The sequence below is a fragment of the Bombina bombina genome, chromosome 10, assembly GCF_027579735.1.
Source record: "Bombina bombina isolate aBomBom1 chromosome 10, aBomBom1.pri, whole genome shotgun sequence".
Taxonomy (NCBI): Eukaryota; Metazoa; Chordata; class Amphibia; order Anura; family Bombinatoridae; genus Bombina; species Bombina bombina.
The window spans coordinates 18,090,211-18,112,144 of record NC_069508.1 but is presented as its reverse complement, the minus strand read 5'-3'; the positions used below and the strand labels follow the sequence as shown (position 1 = coordinate 18,112,144).

The 21,934-nt window shown below is 39.0% G+C and overlaps 1 protein-coding gene across 2 annotated transcripts in view; it reads left to right on the top strand.

The window, feature by feature from the left end:
- The window catches only part of CFH (complement factor H), a 379,102-nt gene that overhangs the window by 76,311 nt on the left and 280,857 nt on the right, over window positions 1–21,934 (top strand). For both annotated transcript variants that reach the window (XM_053693829.1, XM_053693830.1), the window contains exon 8: window positions 19,956–20,144. In XM_053693829.1, coding sequence (XP_053549804.1) covers window positions 19,956–20,144 — 189 coding nt within the window. The remainder of the gene's footprint in view (window positions 1–19,955; window positions 20,145–21,934) is intronic.

Sequence of the window (21,934 nt, the reverse complement as noted above, 5' to 3'; positions counted from 1 at the left end):
TACATCTTCGGCTCTATTTGACACTTTTTCCCATTTATCATACTTTTAACAGGAACGCTCGTGGCTATTCGGACGCAGCGTACCTGGTTTTCAATCCGCCACCCTTGAGGCCGCGTATGCCATAGAAATCAATGGGAGTCTGAAAGCACTGATAGCTTATGTTCCAATCAGCCAATAGAATGAGAGCTGCTCAAATCCTATTGGCTGATTGGAACAGCCAATAGAATGAGAGCTGCTCAAATCTTATTGGCTGATTTGAACAGCCAATAGGATTTTAGCAGCTCTAATTCCTATTGGCTGATTGAAATCTTTCAGCCAATAGGAATGCAAGGGACGCCATCTTTGATGGCATCATTTGCAGTGAAGTTCCAGTGTACAGCGTCGACCGTATGAAGAGGATGCTCCGTGCTGGATGTCTTCAGGATGGACCCGCTCCGTGCCAAATGGATGAAGATAGAAGATGCCGTCTGGATGAAGACTTCTTGCCGCATGGATGAAGAATTCTTGCTGCATGGATTAAGACTTCTTGCCGCCTGGATGAGGACTTCGCCGGCTGGATGGATTCTTCAAGTGGGACTTCAATAACTTTAAGTGGATCTTCGGGGGTTAGTGTTAGGTTTTTTTAAAGGTTTTTTGGGTGAGTTTTATTTTTAGATTAGGGTCTGGGCAGTAAAAGAGCTAAATGCCCTTTTAAGGGCAATGCCTATACAAATGCCCTTTTCAAGGCAATAGGTAGCTTAGGTTATTTTAGATAGTTATTGGTTGGTTGGGTGGTGGGTTTTACTGTTGGGAGGTTGTTTGTATTTGTTTTACAGGTAAAATAGCTGATATCTTTGGGGCAATGCCCCACAAAAGGCCCTTTTAAGGGCCATTGGTAGTTTATTGCAGGCTAGGTTTTTTTTATTTTGGGGGGGCTTTTTTATTTTGATAGGGCTATTAGATTAGATGTAAAAAAATATATATTTGATAATTTGGTTTGTTATTTTTCGTAATTTAGTGTTTGTTTGTTTTTGGTAACTTAGTGTGTTTTTTTTTGTACTTTAGGACTTTGTAATAATGATTAATTGTAGATTTAAATAATTTTAGTAGGGTTAGGTTTTATAATATGTAATTTATTTTATTTAATTGGTAGTTTAATGTAATTGTAGTATAATAGTTAGGGCAGGTTAATTAATAGTTTAAAAATAGTTTATTTTAATTCTACAGGTAAGTTTTAATTTATATTAAGATAGGGATGTTGTAATTTTAATTTAAAGTTAAAGGGTTGTTAGGTTTAGGGGTTAATAGCTAAATTTAGTTTTTTGCGATGAGGGGGGCTGATGGTTTAGGGGTTAATAGGTTTAGTTAATGGTGGTGATGTGGGAGGCCAGAGGTTTAGGGGTAAATAAGTTTATTTAGGTTGCGGCGGTGGCAGGGAGCGACGGGATAGGGGTTAATAACTTTATTTAGGTTGCGGCAGTGGCGGGGAGCGGCGGGATCGGGGTTAATAACTTTATTTAGGTTGCGGCGGTGGCGGGGAACAGCGGGATAGGGGTTAATAACTTTATTTAGGTTGCTGCTGTAGCGGGATAGGGGTTAAACATTTTAGTATAGTGGCGGCGTTTAGTGAAATGGTATAAATAAAGTTGGGAAAAACATGAATAGCAGCGTCATTGATGATTGTTAGTTAACAACAGTCCGATGCTAATCGCCCCGTACTTGGTGCTCGTGCTTTTGATGGCTTTATTTATAAATATGGAGAACATATTCAGATCCGCGGCTGCGATGTTTAGAGATGTTAGGCGAGCGTATTGATGCCGGCGAATGCAACACAGTTGACGGTTTGATAGATATACCCCAAGGTCCTTTTTCTGACGAATTTGAAAAGATTAGAAGAAACAATTTATGTAGATATGTTGTGCATAAGCTGGTATTCAAATGAAACATGGGGTGATGGTGAGTTTTACAAAAAAGAAGAATAGATACAGAGTAGAAACTTCTAAATCTAAAAATATAGAAAAAGAAAAAAGAAAAACAACTGCAGCACCACAGTGAAGTCTATTGATACAGTTTCTGTAGTCTCACTATATGTACAGCTTGTCACACTGGCACTCACCGCACATCATCAGAATTTATTGTGACAAACTATGAGGCCTATGTATCAAGCCGTCAACTTATTTGCATTCGCCGGCACCAATACGCTTGCCTAACATGGCGGCCGCGTATCTCAATACGCTCTCCATATGTATCAAAAAGCCGTGCAACAAGTACGGTGCGATGAGCAGCGGACTGTTGTTAACTAGCAGTTATCGATCTTGCTGCTATTCGGCTTTTTAACAACTTTATTAATACCCTGTCACTAAACATCCACACTATACTAAAATGTTTAACCCCTATTCCGCCGCTCCCAGAGCCCACTGCAACTAAATAAAATATATTAACCCCTATCCTGCCGCTCTTGGACCCCGCCGCAACTAAATAAAGTTATTAACCCCCATCCCGCTGCTCCTGGAGCCCACCGCAACTAAATAAAATATATTAACCCCTATCCCGCCGCTCCCGGAGCCCACCACAACTGTAATAAAATTATTAACCCCTGGCCTCCCACATCACTACCATTAACTAAACCTATTAACCCCTAAACCACCAGCCCCCCACATCGCCATAAACTAAATTAACCTATTAACCCCTAAAGCTAACACCCCATAACTTTACATTAAATATTAACTCATCCCTATCTTAGAATAAATTTAAACTTATCTTTAGAATTAAATTAAACTATATTAAACTATTAATTAACCTACCCTAACTATTATACTACAATTACATTAAACTATATTAAACTATTAATTAACCTACCCTATTATACTAAAATTACATTAAACTAACAATTAAATTAACTATATTACATATTTAAATACCTAACCCTACTTAATGTCTAGATTACAAGTTTTGCGTTAGAGGCTGTGTGGTGCTAACGAGCAGTTTTGTCTCACCGCTCACTTACAGACAGCGCTGGTATTATGGGTTTTTACAAACCCAGTGTTAAAAGACAAGAAGTGAGCGTAGAGCAAAATTGAGCTCCATACCGCACTCCAATACCAGTGCTGCTTACGTTAGCGGTGAGCTGATGAAACGTGCTTGTGCACAATTTCCCCATAGGAATCAACGGGGAGAGCCGGCTGAAAAAAAGTCTAACACCTGCAAAAAAAGCAGCGTTTAGCTCCTAACGCAGCCCCATTGATTCCTATGGGGAAATACATTTTATGTCTACACCTAACACCCTAACATGAACCCCAAGTCTAAACACCCCTAATCTTACACTTATTAACCCCTAATCTGCCGCCCCCGACACCGCCACCACCTACATTATACTTATGAACCCCTAATCTGCTGCCCCCAACATCGCCGACACCTACATACTATTTATTAACCCCTACTCTGCCGCCCCAAATGTCGCCGCCACCTACCTACACTTATTAACCCCTAATCTGCCGTCCCCAACGTCGCCGCCACTATTATAAATTTATTAACCCCTAAACCTAAGTCTAACCCTAACCCTAACACCCCCTAACTTAAATATAATTAAAATAAATCTAAATAAAATTACTATAATTAAATAAATTATTCCTATTTAAAACTAAATACTTACCTGTAAAATAAACCCTAAGCTAGCTGCAATATAACTAATAGTTACATTGTAGCTATCTTAGGGTTTATTTTTATTTTACAGGCAATTTTGTATTTATTTTAACTAGGTAGAATAGTTACTAAATAGTTATTAACTATTTAATAACTACCTAGTTAAAATAAAGACAAATTTACCTGTAAAATTAAACCTAACCTAAGTTACAATTACACATAACACTACTCTATAATTAAATTAATTGCCTAAATTAAATACAATTAAATACAATTAAATAAAATTATCTAAAGTACAAAAAACAAACGAACACTAAATTACAGAAAATAATAAACAAATTACAAGATTTTTAAACTAATTACACCTAATTACAGCTACAATGTAACTATTAGTTATATTGTAGCTAGCTTAGGGTTTATTTTACAGGTAAGAATTTAGTTTTAAATAGGAATAATCTATTTTATTGTAGTAATTTTATTTAGATTTATTTTAATTATATTTAAGTTAGTGGGGGTTAGGGTTAGACTTAGGTTTAGGGGTTAATAACTTTAATATAGTGGCGGCGACGTTGGGGCTGCAGATTAGGGGTTAATAAATGTAGGTAGGTGGCGGCGATGTTAGGGACCGCAGATTAGAGGTTAATAAAATTTAACTAGTGTTTTCGAGATGCAGGAGTGGGGCGGTTTAAGGGTTAATATATTTATTATAGTGGCGGCGATGTCCGGTTTGGCAGATTAGGGGTTCAAATTTTTATTTTAGTGTTTGCGATGTGGGGGGGGGCCTCGGTTTAGGGGTTAATAGGTAGTTTATGGGTGTTAGTGTACTTTTTAGCCCTTTAGTTAAGAGTTTTGTGCTACGGCGTTGTAGTGTAAAACTCTTAACTACTGACTTTAAAATGCGGTACCAGTCTTGACAGGAGAGGGTTTAAAGCTCACTTTTTGTCAGACTCGTAATGCCGGCGCAATGCAAGTCCCATTGAAAAAATAGGATACGCAATTTACGTAAGTGGATTTGCGGTTTTTCCAAATCTGGCCAAAAAAGTGAGCGGTACACCTAGATGACGTCATTTAAAGGGAAACTTCATTCTGCAACAGACGTCGTAAGAAGAGGATGCTCTGAGCTGGATGTCTTGAAGATGGAGCCGCTCCGCGCCAGATGGATGAAGATAGAAGATGCCGTCTGGATGAAGACTTCTGCCCGCCTGGAGGATGACTTCGGCCTGCTTGGATGAAGACTTCTGCCAGCTTCGATTATGACTTCTGATGCTTGGATGAGGATTTCTCCCGGCTTCGTTGAGGATGGATGTCCGGTCTTCGAAAACTGTAAATGGATCTTCGGGGGTTAGTGTTAGGTTTTTTGGGTGGGTTTTAATTTTAGAGTAGGGTCTGGGCAGTAAAAGAGCTGAATGCCCTTTTAAGGGCAATGCCCATACAAATGCCCTTTTCAGGACAATGGGGAGCTTAGGTTTTTTAGATAGGGTTTTATTTGGGGGGTTTGGTTTTGTGGGTGGTGGGTTTTAATGTTGGGGGGTTGTTTGTATTTTTTTTACAGGTAAAAGAGCTGATATCTTTGGGCCAATGCCCCGCAAAAGGCCCTTTTAAGGGCCATTGTCAGTTTAGTGTAGGCTATGGGTGTTTTTTTATTTGGGGGGGGGGTCTTTTTTTATTTTGATAGGGCTATTAGATTAGGTGTAATTAGTTTAAATACTTGATAATTTATTTTTTATTTTGTGTAACTTAGTGTTTTTTATTTTGTGTAACTTAGTGTTTTTTATTTTTTGTAACAGTACATTTTTTGTAGTATATTTAAATAACTTGAGTAGGGTTAGGTTTTTAAATATGTAATAAAGTTAATTTAATTGTTAGTTTAATGTAATTGTATAATAATAGTTATTGTAGGTTAATTAATAGTTTAATATAATTTAATGTAATTCTAAAGTTAAGTTTAAATTTATTCTAAGATAGGGATGAGGTAATATTTAATGTAAAGTTATGGGGTTGTTAGCGTTAGGGGTTAATAGGTTAATTTAGTTTATGGCGATGTGGGGGGCTGGCGGTTTAGGAGTTAATAGGTTTAGTAAGTGGTAGTGATGTGGGAGGCCAGGGGTTTAGGGGTTAATACATTTATTTAGTTGTGGTGGGCTCCGGGAGCGGTGGAATAGGGGTTAATACATTTATTTAGTTGCGGAGGGGTCCGGGAGCGGCGGGATAGGGGTTAATACATTTATTTAGTTGCGAAGGGGTCTGGAAGCGGGGGGATAGGGGTTAATACATGTATTTAGTTGCGGAGGGGTCCGGGAGTGGGGGGATAGGGGTTAATAACTTTATTTAGTTGCGGTGGTGTTGGGAGCGGTGGGATAGGGGTTAACAATATTATATAGGTGGCGGCGATGTCGGGGCGGCAGATTAGGGGTGTTTAGACTCGTGGAACATAATAGGGTGTTAGGTGTAAATGTTACTTGTTTTCTCCCTTATAAATCAATGGGATATCTAGCAACAGCGAACATAGCTTTTGCTGCTTTCAGACTCCCATTGATTCCTATGGCATCCGCGGCCTCCAGGGTGGCGGATTGATATAGCCGCGAGCGTACCTGTTAGATATTTGTTAACTAGCAAAAGTTGTCAGATAGTGCCGAATTTGTATTTGGAAAATCTGTAATGACGTAAGCATCGATCTGTGTCGGATTGAAACCGGTGGATCGTATGTTACGTCACAAAATTCAACTTTTGCCGACCTGTAGGCTTTCATAACTAGTGCGAATCAGGCTCGCCATAATTACGCCGCGGAATTCCAGCATATTTGCAGTTGGCGGATTGATAAATAGGCCTCTATATGTACAGCTTGTCACACTAGCACTAATTGCACCTCATCAGAATTCAGTGTTACAAACTATATGTACAGCTTGTCACACTGACACTCACTGCACATCATCAGAATTCAGTGTGACAAACTATATGTATTGTACAGCTGGTCACACTGGCACTTACTGCACATCATCAGAATTCAGTGTGACAAACTATATGTACAGCTGGTCACACTGACACTTACCACACATCATCAGAATTCAGTGTGACAAACTATATGTACAGCTTGTCACACTGACACTTACTGCACATCATCAGAATTCAGTGTGACAAACTATATGTATTGTACAGCTGGTCACACTGGCACTTACTGCACATCATCAGAATTCAGTGTGACAAACTATATGTACAGCTGGTCACACTGGCACTTACTGCACATCATCAGAATACAAAGTGACAAACTATATGTACAGCTTGTCACACTGACACTTACTGCACATCATCAGAATTCAGTGTGACAAACTATATGTACAGCTTGTCACACTGGCACTTACTGCACATCATCAGAATTCAGTGTGACAAACTATATGTACAGCTTGTCACACTGACACTTACTGCACATCATCAGAATTCAGTGTGACAAACTATATGTACAGCTTGTCACACTGGCACTTACTGCACATCATCAGAATTCAGTGTGACAAACTATATGTACAGCTTGTCACACTGGCACTCACCGCACATCATCAGAATTCAGTGTGACAAACTATATGTACAGCTTGTCACACTGGCACTCACCGCACATCATCAGAATTCAGTGTTACAAACTATATGTACAGCTTGTCACACTGGCACTCACCGCACATCATCAGAATTCAGTGTTACAAACAATATGTACAGCTTGTCACACTGGCACTCACCGCACATCATCAGAATTCAGTGTGACAAACTATATGTACAGCTTGTCACACTGGCACTCACCGCACATCATCAGAATTCAGTGTGACAAACTATATGTACAGCTTGTCACACTGGCACTCACCGCACATCATCAGAATTCAGTGTTACAAACTATATGTACAGCTTGTTACACTGGCACTCACCGCACATCATCAGAATTCAGTGTTACAAACTATATGTACAGCTTGTCACACTGGCACTGACCGCACATCATCAGAATACAGTGTGACAAACTATATGTACAGCTTGTCACACTGGCACTCACCGCACATCATCAGAATTCAGTGTTACAAACTATATGTACAGCTTGTTACACTGGCACTCACCGCACATCATCAGAATACATTGTGACAAACTTTATGTACAGCTTGTTACACTGGTACTCACCGCACATCATCAGAATTCAGTGTTACAAACTATATGCACAGCTTAATCAGGTAATAGAGACAGCACCACTGTTAGTGCTCCGGCATAGGGGTTAGACTGCAACACCCCAGTAAAATATATAATTTTATAGTGATAAAATTGGTAAAATAATCAGGAAGAATTGGTATGTTCTTAAGAACTGTAACCCCCACATCAAATCCCTTCAGGACCCACCATTAATGGCCTACAGACGTGTTAAGAACATAAGGGACCACTTGGTCAGATCAGATATAGGCCCACCTAAGGGACCCAGACAAATGCATTTGGGCAGTAAGAGACAAGGCACCTATCCATGCTTAGGGTGCATGAGCTGCAGTTCTATCATAAAGGGACCACACTTCTTCCACCCACACAGTGGGAAAAGATATTACATACAGGGATTCCATACATGTGAAACTAGGTATGCAGTATACCTTATCAAATGCTCATGTTCCCTAGTTTATTTGGGTGAGACCACTCAAAAGATAAGGGACCGAATTAGCCAACACAGGTGTAATATTAGGAAGAAAAACGTAGAGGCACCTTTGTCTAAACACTTTATTGAAAAAAATCATAACATCAGTCAGTTACGTTGGCAAATCATAGAACATGTACAAGCTCCCAGAAATGGTGCTGATAGGGAGATATTATTAAAGCAGAGAGAGATGTGGTGGATCTTCAAAATGGAGACCATGACACCCAAGGGGTTAAATCGAGACTTCGATCTCTCCTGCTTTATATAATATATTGAATACAATAAAGGTGATCATACTGAGTGTTTTCATTCCATATCCATAAAGTTATCATTTCATATCCATAAAGTACTTACGGCTAGATTTAGAGTTTTGTCGGTAACGACCCGCGTAGCTAACGCTGCTTTTTTTCCCCCGCACCTTTTAAACAACGCTGGTATTTAGAGTTTACTGAAGGGCAGCGTTAGGCTCCAAAAAGGGAGCGTAGAGCATATTTACCGCCACTGCAACTCTCAATACCAGCGTTGCTTACGGACGCGGCCAGCTTAAAAAATGTGCTCGTGCACGATTCCCCCATAGGAAACAATGGGGCAGTTTGAGCTGAAAAAAACCTAACACCTGCAAAAAAGCAGCGTTCAGCTCCTAACGCAGCTCCATTGTTTCCTATGGGGAAACACTTCCTAAGTCTGCACCTAACACTCTAACATGTACCCCAAGTCTAAACACCCCTAACCTTACACTTATTAACCCCTAATCTGCCGTCCCCGCTATGGCTGACCCCTGCATATTATTATTAACCCCTAATCTGCCGCTCCGTACACCGCCGCAACCTACATTATCCCTATGAACCCCTAATCTGCTGCCCCTAACACCGCCGACCCCTATATCATATTTATTAACCCCTAATTTGCCCCCCCCAACGTCGCCGCTACCTACCTACACTTATTAACCCCTAAACTCACTGCTACTATAATAAATGTATTAACCCCTAAACCGCCTCACTCCCGCCTCGCAAACCCTATAATAAATAGTATTAACCCCTAATCTGCCCTCCCTAACATCTGTGACACCTAACTTCAAGTATTAACCCCTAATCTGCCGACGGGACCTCGCCGCTACTATAATAAATGTATTAACCCCTAAAGCTAAGTCTAACCCTAACACTAACACCCCCCTAAGTTAAATATAATTTTATTTTAACGAAATAAATTATTTCTTATTAAATAAATTAATCCTATTTAAAGCTAAATACTTACCTGTAAAATAAACCATAATATAGCTACAATATAACGAATAATTATATTGTAGCTATTTTAGGATTTATATTTATTTTACAGGCAACTTTGTATTTATTTTAACTAGGTACAATAGCTATTAAATAGTTAATAACTATTTAATAGCTACCTAGTTAAAATAATTACACAATTACCTGTAAAATAAATCCTAACCTAAGTTACAATTAAACCTAACACTACACTATCAATAAATTAATTAAATAAACTACCTACAATTACCTACAATTATCTAAAATTAAATCAACTAAACTAAATTACAAAAAATAACAAACACTAAATTACAAAAAAAAAAAAGATTACAAGAATTTTAAACTAATTACACCTACTCTAAGCCCCCTAAAAAAATAACAAAGCCCCCCAAAATAAAAAAATGCCCTACCCTAATCTAAAATAAAAAGTTTACAACTCTTTTACCTTACCCTTTTGCGGGGCATGCCCCAAAGAAAACAGCTCTTTTGCCTGTAAAAAAAACATACAATACCCCCCCCCACATTACAACCCACCACCCACATACCCCTAATCTAACCCAAACCCCCCTTAAAAAAACTAACACTAAACCACTGAAGATCTCCCTACCTTATCTTCACCACGCCGGGTATCACCGATCCGTCCAGAAGAGGGTCCTAAGTCTTCATCCTTTCCGGGCAGAAGAGGTCCAGAAGCGGCTCCAAAGTCTTCATCCTATCCGCCATGAAGAGGAGATCCAGACCGGCAAACATCTTCATCCAAGCGGCATCTTCTATCTTCATCCATCCGACGAGGAGCGGCTCCATCTTCAAGACCTCCGGCGCACAACATCCTTCTTGACCGACGACTAGGTGACGAATGAAGGTTCCTTTAAGTGACGTCATCCAAGATGGCGTCCCTCGAATTCCAATTGGCTGATAGGATTCTATCAACCAATCGGAATTAAGGTAGGAAAAATCTGATTGGCTGATTGAATCAGCCAATCAGATTCAAGTTCAATCCGATTGGCTGATCCAATCAGCCAATCAGATTGAGCTCGCATTCTATTGGCTGTTCCGATCAGCCAATAGAATGCAAGCTCAATCTGATTGGTGATACCCGGCATGGTGAAGATAATGTAGGAATATCTTCAGGGGCTTAGTGTTAGTTTTTTTTAGAGGGGTTTGGGTTATATTAGGGGTATGTGGGTGGTGGGTTGTAATGGGGTATTTTATGTTTTTTTTACAGGCAAAAGAGCTGTTTTCTTTGGGGCATGCCCCGCAAAAGGCCCTTTTAAGGGCTGGTAAGGTAAAAGAGTTGTAAACTTTTTATTTTAGATTAGGGTAGGGCATTTTTTTTATTTTGGGGGGCTTTGTTATTTTTAAAAAATTTTAATAAAGTGGCGGCGATGTGGGGGGGCCTGGGTTTAGGGGTACATAGGTAGTTTATGGGTGTTAGTGTACTTTAGAGCACAGTAGTTAGGAGCTTTATGAACCGGCGTTAGCCCATAAAGCTCTTAACTCCTGACTTTTTTCTGCGGCTGGAGTCTTGTTGTTAGAGTTCTAACGCTTACTTCAGCCAGGACTCTAAATACCAGCGTTAGAAAGATTCCATTGAAAAGATAGGATACGCAATTCGCGTAAGGGGATCTGCGGTATGGAAAAGTCGCGGCTGGAAAGTGAGCGTTAGACCCTTTCCTGACTGACTCTAAATACCAGCGGGCGATAAAAACCAGCGTTAGGACCCCCTAACGCTGGTTTTGACGGCTAACGCAGAACTCTAAATCTAGGAATTAGTAATTATACAGTAAATAAGAAAAACATAGGTTTAATAAATTGTTTGTCTATACACTAATAGTGCCAAATGCTTATGTCCACATTAGAAAATTTCAAGTATCTCTACATTTAACTTTTTAATGTATCTGTGCAAATAATCTTTCACTTTGCCGTGAAATTATGTTTTTATTATTTGATGCAAAGTAGCAGAATGTTAATACTTTCATATGTAAATTATGATATTCAGCCATTAGATGGCGCCATACACACAGTGTATCACAGAATTGGCGCGAATATCGGAAGGGTTTAAAAATTGTACTGCAAATTGTTTGTATCAGATTGCATGATTAAGGGGGTCACCCCGAAACGTTGCAACTTTTATTTAAGGTCTTCAATAAATGTATAACTTTTTATCCTAAGTGCTGGCATTCCTCTCTAATTTTGTATATGTACAGCTTGTCACACTGGCAATCACTGCACATCAACAGAATTCAGTGTCACAAACTATATGTACAGCTGGTCACACTGGTACTCACAGCACATCATCAGAATACAGTGTGACAAACTATATGTACAGCTTGTCACACTGGCACTCACTGCTCATCAACAGAATTCAGTGTGACAAACTATATGTACAGCTTATCACACTGGCACTCACCGCACATCATCAGAATTCAGTGTGACAAACTATATGTACAGCTTGTCAGACTGGCACTAACTGCACATCATTAGAATTCAATGTTACAAACTATATGTACAGCTGGTCACACTGGCACTTACTGCACATCATCAGAACTCAGTGTGACAAACTATATGTACAGCTTGTCACACTGGCACTTACTGCACATCATCAGAATTCAGTGTGACAAACTATATGTACAGCTGGTCACACTGGCACTTACTGCACATCATCAGAATTCAGTGTGACAAACTATATGTACAGCTTGTCACACTGGCACTTTACTGCACATCATCAGAATTCAGTGTGACAAACTATATGTACAGCTTGTCACACTGGCACTCACCGCACATCATCAGAATTCAGTGTTACAAACCATATGTACAGCTTGTCACACTGGCACTCACCGCACATCATCAAAATTCAGTGTTACAAACTATATGTACAGCTTGTCACACTGGCACTCACCGCACATCATCAGAATTCAGTGTTACAAACTATATGTACAGCTTGTCACACTGGCAATCACTACACATCAACAGAATTCAGTGTTACAACCTATATGTACAGCTGGTCACACTGGTACTCACCGCACATCATCAGAATTCAGTGTGACCAACTATATGTACAGCTTGTCACACTGGCACTCACCGCACATCATCAGAATTCAGTGTGACCAACTATATGTACAGCTTGTCACACTGGCACTCACCGCACATTATCAGAATTCAGTGTTACAAACTATATGATAATGTACAGCTTGTCACACTGGCACTCACCACACATCATCAAAATTCAGTGTTACAAACTATATGTACAGCTTGTCACACTGGCACTCACCGCACATTATCAGAATTCAGTGTGACAAACTATATGTACAGCATGTCACACTGGCACTCACCGCACATCATCAGAATTCAGTGTGACTAACTATATGTACAGCTTTTCACACTGGTACTCACCGCACATCATCAGAATACAGTGTGACAAACTATATGTACAGCTTGTTACACTGGCACTCACCGCACATCATCAGAATACAGTGTGACAAACTATATGTACAGCTTCTCACACTGGTACTCACCGCACTTCATCAGAATACAGTGTGACAAACTATATGTACAGCTTGTCACACTGGCACTCACTGCACATCATCAGAATACAGTGTGACAAACTATATGTACAGCTGGTCACACTGGCACTCACCGCACATCATCAGAATACAGTGTGACAAACTATATGTACAGCTTGTCACACTGGCACTCACCGCACATCATCAGAATACAGTGTGACAAACTATATGTACAGCTGGTCACACTGGTACTCACCGCACATCATCAGAATACAGTGTGACAAACTATATGTACAGCTTGTCACACTGGCACTCACTGCACATTATCAGAATACAGTGTGACAAACTATATGTACAGCTTGTCACACTGGCACTCACCGCACATCATCAGAATACAGTGTGACAAACTATATGTACAGCTGGTCACACTGGTACTCACCGCACATCATCAGAATACAGTGTGACAAACTATATGTACAGCTTGTCACACTGGCACTCACTGCACATTATCAGAATACAGTGTGACAAACTATATGTACAGCTTCTCACACTGGTACTCACCGCACTTCATCAGAATACAGTGTGACAAACTATATGTACAGCTTGTCACACTGGCACTCACCGCACATCATCAGAATACAGTGTGACAAACTATATGTACAGCTGGTCACACTGGCACTCACCGCACATCATCAGAATACAGTGTGACAAACTATATGTACAGCTTGTCACACTGGCACTCACTGCACATTATCAGAATACAGTGTGACAAACTATATGTACAGCTTCTCACACTGGTACTCACCGCACTTCATCAGAATACAGTGTGACAAACTATATTTACAGTCAGTTCAGTGATATTTGTCCTCTTTTTCTGAGCTGTTACAAAAGGGACATTCCAGTCAAAATATAAATGCACATAGATGAATTACATATTTAAATAGAAACCTATTTGTAATATACACATATTGGCAAAAATGCTTCTAGTAAAAGTTATCACCATTTTAGTGCTAGCATTTTTCTCTGCACGTGCATGTGAAGCATAACTAGATATTCTCAGTGCATCAGCATTTTAAGTATTGCAGCTGCTCAGAGCAGTGGGGCTTTTATCCTATCAGCTATCATCAAATTGAGTCATTTCCAGATCAACAAGCACCTTAGGTTTAAAATGCTGGTGCACGGTGCATACTTAAATACACATTTGAAACAGCTATAACTTTTATTAGCAGCATTTTTGTTAATACATATATATTACAAAAATGCTTTTATTCAAAACTGAAATGCAACCATGTGGATTTAAATTTTGTCCAGAATGTCCCTTTATTAGAAGAGAATCCATATGAAATTATAAACCACTCAAAAAAACAACTAGAAGAAACAGATGTTGCTGGAAAATCTTGAATTCTATAAGTATCCTGTTTAAACACATAAACCTTTCATTGCAATCATAAACAAACAGTCTAATGATATGAACATACATTAGTAGAGTTTCATATTAAGGGGTAGATTTATCAAGTGTTGGGTGGACCTTTCTGGTGAAATGTTTGTGCAATACCACCCTCTGCACATTCGCGGCTGCTAGCAGGGGGTGTCAATCATCCCAATAGTATCTGATCGGGACGATTGCAGTTCGCCACCTCAGAGGTAACAGATGAGTTAAGGAGCAGGGGTCTTATGACCGCTGCTTCTTAACTCCTGTTTCAACAGCAGCATCCCCTGCTTCATAAATCTACCCCTAAGAGGCCTATTTATCAAGCCGTCAACTGTGCTGCATTCGACGGCACCAATACTCTCGCCTGACATCGCCTAACATCACGGCCGCGGACCTGAATACGCTCTCCATATTTAACAAAAAAGCTGTCAAAAAGCCGCGCACCAAGTATGGGACAATGAGCAGCAGACTGTTGTTAACTAACAGTCATCAATCTCGCTGCTATTCGTCTTTTTCACAGCTTTATTTGTCACTAAACACATCCACTATACTAAACTGTTCAACCCCTATCCCGCTGCTCCCCGACCCCGCCGCAACTAAATAAAGTTATTAACCCCTATCCCGCCGCTCCCGGAGCCCACCAACACTCTAATAAAGTTATTAACCCCTATCCCGCCGCTCCCCGACCCCACCACCACTCTAATAAAGTTATTAACCCCTATCCCGCCACTCCCAGAGCCCACCACCCACCGCCAACTAAATAAAGTTATTAACCCCTATCCCGCCACTCCCGGAGCCCACCAACACTCTAATAAAGTTATTAACCCCTATTCCGCCGCTCCCCGACCCCACCGCCACTCTAATAAAGTTATTAACCCCTATCCCGCCGCACCCGTCGCAACTAAATAAAGTTATTAACCCCTATCCCGCTGCTCCCGGAGCCCACGCCACTCTAATAAAGTTATTAACCCCTATCCCGCCGCTCCCGGAGCCTGCCACCACCTACATTATGTTCTTAACCCCTAATCTGCCGCCCCCTACACCGCCGCCACCTACATTATGTTCTTAACCCTAATCTGCCGCCCCTACACTGCCGCCACCTACATTATGTTCTTAACCCCTAATCTGCCGCACCTACACCACTGCCACCTACATTATGTTATTATTAACCCCTATCCTGCCGCTCACGGAGCCCGCCGAAAGTAAATAAAGTTTTTAACCCCTAAACCGCCAGCCATCCACATCACCATAAACTAAATTAACCTATTAACCTCTAAAACTAACAACCCGCTAACTTTACATTAAATATTAACTCATCCCTATCTTATAATACATTTAAACTTACCTTTAGATTTAAATTAAACTATATTAAACTAATAATTAATCTACCCTAACTGTTATACTAAAATTACATTAAACTATATTAAACTACTAATTAATCTACCCTAACTATTATACTAAATGATATTAAACTATATTAAACTACTAATTAATCTACCCTATTATACTAAATTACATTAAACTATATTAAACTAATAATTAACCTAACCTAACTTTTAGACTAAAATGACAATAAACTACAAATTAAATTAACTATATTATATATTTAAACACCTAACCCTACTCAAATAATTTCAATCTACACTAAACAATTACTAAATTACAAAAAACTAACAACTAAGTTACAAAAAAATAACAAACACTAAGTTACACAAAAAAATAAACACTAAGTTAAACAAAAATAAAAAGAAATTATCAAAGATTTAAACTTACACCTAATCTAAGGGCTCTACGAAAATAAAAAGCCCCCCCATAATAAAAAAAAAAACCTAACCTACAAAAAACTACAAATAGCCCTTAAAAGGGCCTTTTGCTGAGCATTGCCCCAAAGAAATCAGCTCTTTTAGCTGTAAATAAAAAATACAAACACCCCCCAACAGTAAAACCCACCACCCACACAACCAACCCCCCCAAATAAAAACCTAACTAAAAAAAACCTAAGCTCCCCATTGCCCTGAAAGGCTTTTGGATGGGTATTGCCCTTAAAAGGGCATTTAGCTCTATTGCAGCCCAAAACCTAATCTAAAACTAAAACCCACCCAATAAACCCTTAAAAAATCCTAACACTAACCCCTGAAGATTCACTTACAGTTTTGAAGATCTGACATCCATCCTCCAAGAAGCCCGGCAGAAGTCTTCCTCCAAGCATACAGAAGTATTCATCCAGACGGCATCTTCTATCTCCATCCATCCGGCGTGGAGTGGCTCCCTCTTCAAGACATCCGACGCGGAGCATCCTCTTTGTTTGACGTCTTCTTCCCGAATGAAGGTTCCTTTAAATGACGTCATCCAAGATGGCGTCCCTTAGATTCCGATTGGCTGATAGAATTCTATCAGCCAATCGGAATTAAGGTTGAAAAAATCATATTGGCTGTTGCAATCAGCCAATAGGATTGAGCTTTCATCCTATTCGCTGATCCAATCAGCCAATAGGATTGAGCTCGCATTCTATTGACTGATTGGATCAGCCAATAGGATGAAAGCTCAATCCTATTGGCTGATTGCAACAGCCAGTAGGATTTTTTCAACCTTAATTCCGATTGGCTGATAGAATTCTATCAGCCAATCGGAATCTAAGGGACGCCATCTTGGATGACGTCATTTAAAGGAACCTTCATTCAAGAAGAAGACGTAGAACGAAGAGGATGCTCCGCGTCGGATCTCTTGAAGATGGAGCCGCTCCGCGCCGGATGAATGAAGATAGAAGATGCCGTCTGGATGAAGACTTCTGCCGGCTTCTTGGAGGATGGATGTCAGATCTTCAAAACTGTAAGTGAATCTTCAGGGGTTAGAGTTAGGATTTTTTAAGGGTTTATTGGGTGGGTTTTAGTTTTAGATTAGGTTTTGGGCTGAAATAGAGCTAAATGCCCTTTTAAGGGCAATTCACATCCAAATGCCCTTTTCAGGGCAATGGGGAGCTTAGGTTTTTTTAGTTAGGTTTTTATTTGGGGGTTTGGTTGTGTGGGTGGTGGGTTTTACTGTTGGGGGGGTGTTTGTATTTTTTATTTACAGGTTAAAGAGCTGATTTCTTTGGGGCAATGCCCCGCAAAAGGCCCTTTTAAGGACTATTTGTAGTTTATTGTAGGTTGGGGGCTTTTTTATTTTTGTAGGGCCCTTAGATTAGGTGTAATTAGTTTAAATCTTTGATAATTTCTTTTTTATTTTTTGTAACATAGTGTTTATTTTTTTGTGTAACTTAGTGTTTGTTATTTTTTGTAACTTGTTAGTTTTAGTAACTTAGTAATTTTTTAGTGTAGATTGAAATTATTTTAGTAGGGTTAGGTGTTTAAATATATAATATAGTTAATTTAATTTGTAGTTTAATGTAATTTTAGTCTAATAGTTAGGTTAGGTTAATTATTAGTTTAATATAGTTTAATGTGATTTAGTATAATAGGGTAGATTAATTAGTAGTTTAATATAGTTTAATGTAATTTAGTATAATAGGTAGGGTAGATTAATTATTAGTTTAATACAGTTTAATATAAATGTATTATAAGATAGGGATGAGTTAATATTTAATACAAAGTTAGCGGGTTGTTAGGTTTAGGGTTTAACAGTTTAATTTAGTTTATGGCGATGTAGGGGGCTGGTGATTTAGGGGTTAATAGGTTTATTAAGTGCTAGTAATGTGGGAGGCCAGGGGTTTAGGGGTTAATACATTTATTTAGTTGTGGTGGTGTCCGGGAGTGGCGGGATAGGAGTTAATAACTTTATGTAGGTGGCGGCGGTGTTGAGAGAGGCAGATTATGGGTTAATAACTTTTATTTAGGTGGCGGCGGTGTAGGGGAGGCAGATTAGGGGTTACTAAGTATAATGTAGGTGGCGACGGTGTAGGGGGCGGCAGATTAGGGGTGTTTAGACTCGGGATACATGTTAGGGTGTTAGGTGTTTTATTCTCCCATAGGAATCAATAGGATATTGGGCAGCAGGGAACATGAGCTTTCATTGCTTTCAGACTCCCATTGATTCCTATGGCATCCGCCGACTCCAGGGCGGCGGATTAAAAAGCAGGTACGCTGGGCCGGAATAGTGGCAAGCGTACCTGGTAGATATTTGTTAACTAGGAAAAGTAGTCAGATAGTGCCGAATTTGCATTCGGAACATCTGTAGTGACGTAAGCATCGATCTGTGTCGGATTGAGACCTGCGGATCGTATGTTACGTCACAGATTTCTACTTTTGCAGGTCTGTAGGGATTGATAAATAAGGTGAATCAAGCTCTCCACAATTATGCTGCAGAATTCCGGCGTATTTGCAGTTGACGGCTTGATAAATAGGCCTCTAAGTGTGAGCTGAGCTTTATCTTTACTGTTTACTAAACCCCATAAATTCAAGGTGCCACTTGAAACAGGCTAAGGTGGGTTACATTTCTTTAATTTGAAAAGTCACCAAAAAAATGCTCATGGAGAATTGTGTTCTGAGGAATTGCCCCTAATCTGGTCACAAATGTAACGTGATAAGTAAATTATCTCTGGCTTCTCTAACAGAGAACTGGAGCTGCTTCAGACTTACTAACCCTGCGACAAGCTACATGACTTTGCACAGGATTAAAAATGGAATGGGGCACAGTAATCAGGGTACAGCTGTTGGTCTGTTTAGGGAACCCCCAGTTTCAGTCTGTAAAAACAAAACATTAGCAGATTAGGGAGCGCTAATCCCATTGCAATTCTGTAAAATGCAGGACGGTGGAGAGCTCTGGCTATTTGTTCATACAGTAAGTTTGCTTAAAGGGCCATAATACCCAAATGTTTAAACACTTGAAAGTGATGCAGCATAGCTGTAAAAAGCTGACTAGAAAATATCTCCTGAACATCTCTATGTAAAAAAGAAAGATATTTTACCTCAAAAGTTCCTCAGTAGCCACCTCCCATTGTAAAGGATTTCTAAGCAGCATTTTAGTGTGTCTGTCCTGGGACATCTGAAGGGATGAGCATCGTGCACTCTCATCTTATTTCACCAATCAGGTAAAGGAAGTTTACAATGAAATCTCATGAGAGTCAAGTCAAATCTCATGAGATCACAGTAAAAGTTCATGACCTCAGCACTGCTGATGCTGATTGGCTGCTGTTCATTTCTTCATTTTTTAAATTTTTTTTACCTGCAGCTGGGAGCAGTTGAGTATAACTTTTTACACAGAACTTACTATGCTGAGCTGAGGAGATTGTGAGGTAAAATATCTTCCTTTTTTACATAGAGATGCTCAGGTGATATTTTCCTGTCAGCTTTTTACAGTTATACTGCATCAGTTTCAAGTGATTTTTCATATGAGTATTATGTCCCTTTAAGGAATTAGGAATAATATCAATGTTTGAGAATTCTATAGACATAATGTTTAGTTTCATGACATTACTACAAAACAAATATATGTAAATGTTTTTCAAAATGAACATTTGTTTCCATGGATTAGTTATTTGTATTTTCTCTTTACAGGCAAAATGTGTGATAGACCTCAAATTTTATATGGAAAACTTACCTGGGGTACATACTATGGTTTTCCAAAAACAATAAGCTCTGTTATAGAATACTACTGTAATGATGGTTATTTACCACCGGATAAAGAGTACTATAGAAGATCTATGTGTACAGAGAACGGATGGATTCCCAGACCGCAGTGTTTAAGTGAGTAACTTTTTGATTTAGGCAGAATTACTGACTCTTATCATGTTCTCTATCAGTCATGCTGATTGTCAGGTTCTCTATCAGTAATGCTGATTGTCAGGTTCTCTATCAGTAATGCTAATTGTCATGTTCTCTATCAGTAATGCTGATTGTTATGTTCTCTATCAGTAATGCTAATTGTCATGTTCTCTATCAGTAATGCTGATTGTTACGTTATCTATCAGTAATGCTGATTGTCATGTTATCTATCAGTAATGCTGATTGTCATGTTCTCTATCAGTAATGCTAATTGTCATGTTCTCTATCAGTAATGCTAATTGTCATGTTCTCTATCAGTAATGCTGATTGTCATGTTCTCTATCAGTAATGCTGATTGTCATGTTCTCTATCAGTAATGCTGATTGTCATGTTATCTATCAGTAATGCTGATTGTCATGTTCTCTATCAGTAATGCTAATTGTCATGTTCTCTATCAGTAATGATGATTGTTACGTTATCTATCAGTAATGCTGATTATCATGTTCTCTATCAGTAATGCTAATTGTCATGTTCTCTATCAGTAATGCTAATTGTCATGTTCTCTATCAGTAATGCTGATTGTCATGTTCTCTATCAGTAATGCTGATTGTCATGTTCTCTATCAGTAATGCTGATTGTCATGTTCTTTATCAGTAATGCTGATTGTTACGTTATCTATCAGTAATGCTGATTGTCATGTTCTCTATCAGTAATGCAGATTGTCAGGTTCTCTATCAGTAATGCTAATTGTCATGTTATCTATCAGTTATGCAGATTCTCATGTTCTCTATCAGTAATGCTGATTGTCATGTTCTCTATCAGTAATGCTGATTGTTATGTTCTCTATCAGTAATGCTGATTGTCATGTTCTCTATCAGTAATGCTGATTGTCAGGTTCTCTATCAGTAATGCTAATTGTCATGTTCTCTATCAGTAATGCTGATTGTTATGTTCTCTATCAGTAATGCTAATTGTCATGTTCTCTATCAGTAATGCTGATTGTTACGTTATCTATCAGTAATGCTGATTGTCATGTTATCTATCAGTAATGCTGATTGTCATGTTCTCTATCAGTAATGCTAATTGTCATGTTCTCTATCAGTAATGCTAATTGTCATGTTCTCTATCAGTAATGCTGATTGTCATGTTCTCTATCAGTAATGCTGATTGTCATGTTCTCTATCAGTAATGCTGATTGTCATGTTATCTATCAGTAATGCTGATTGTCATGTTCTCTATCAGTAATGCTAATTGTCATGTTCTCTATCAGTAATGATGATTGTTACGTTATCTATCAGTAATGCTGATTATCATGTTCTCTATCAGTAATGCTAATTGTCATGTTCTCTATCAGTAATGCTGATTGTCATGTTCTCTATCAGTAATGCTGATTGTCATGTTCTCTATCAGTAATGCTGATTGTCATGTTCTCTATCAGTAATGCTGATTGTCATGTTCTCTATCAGTAATGCTGATTGTCATGTTCTCTATCAGTAATGCTGATTGTCATGTTCTTTATCAGTAATGCTGATTGTTACGTTATCTATCAGTAATGCTGATTGTCATGTTCTCTATCAGTAATGCAGATTGTCAGGTTCTCTATCAGTAATGCTAATTGTCATGTTATCTATCAGTTATGCAGATTCTCATGTTCTCTATCAGTAATGCTGATTGTCATGTTCTCTATCAGTAATGCTGATTGTTATGTTCTCTATCAGTAATGCTGATTGTCATGTTCTCTATCAGTAATGCTGATTGTCATGTTCTCTATC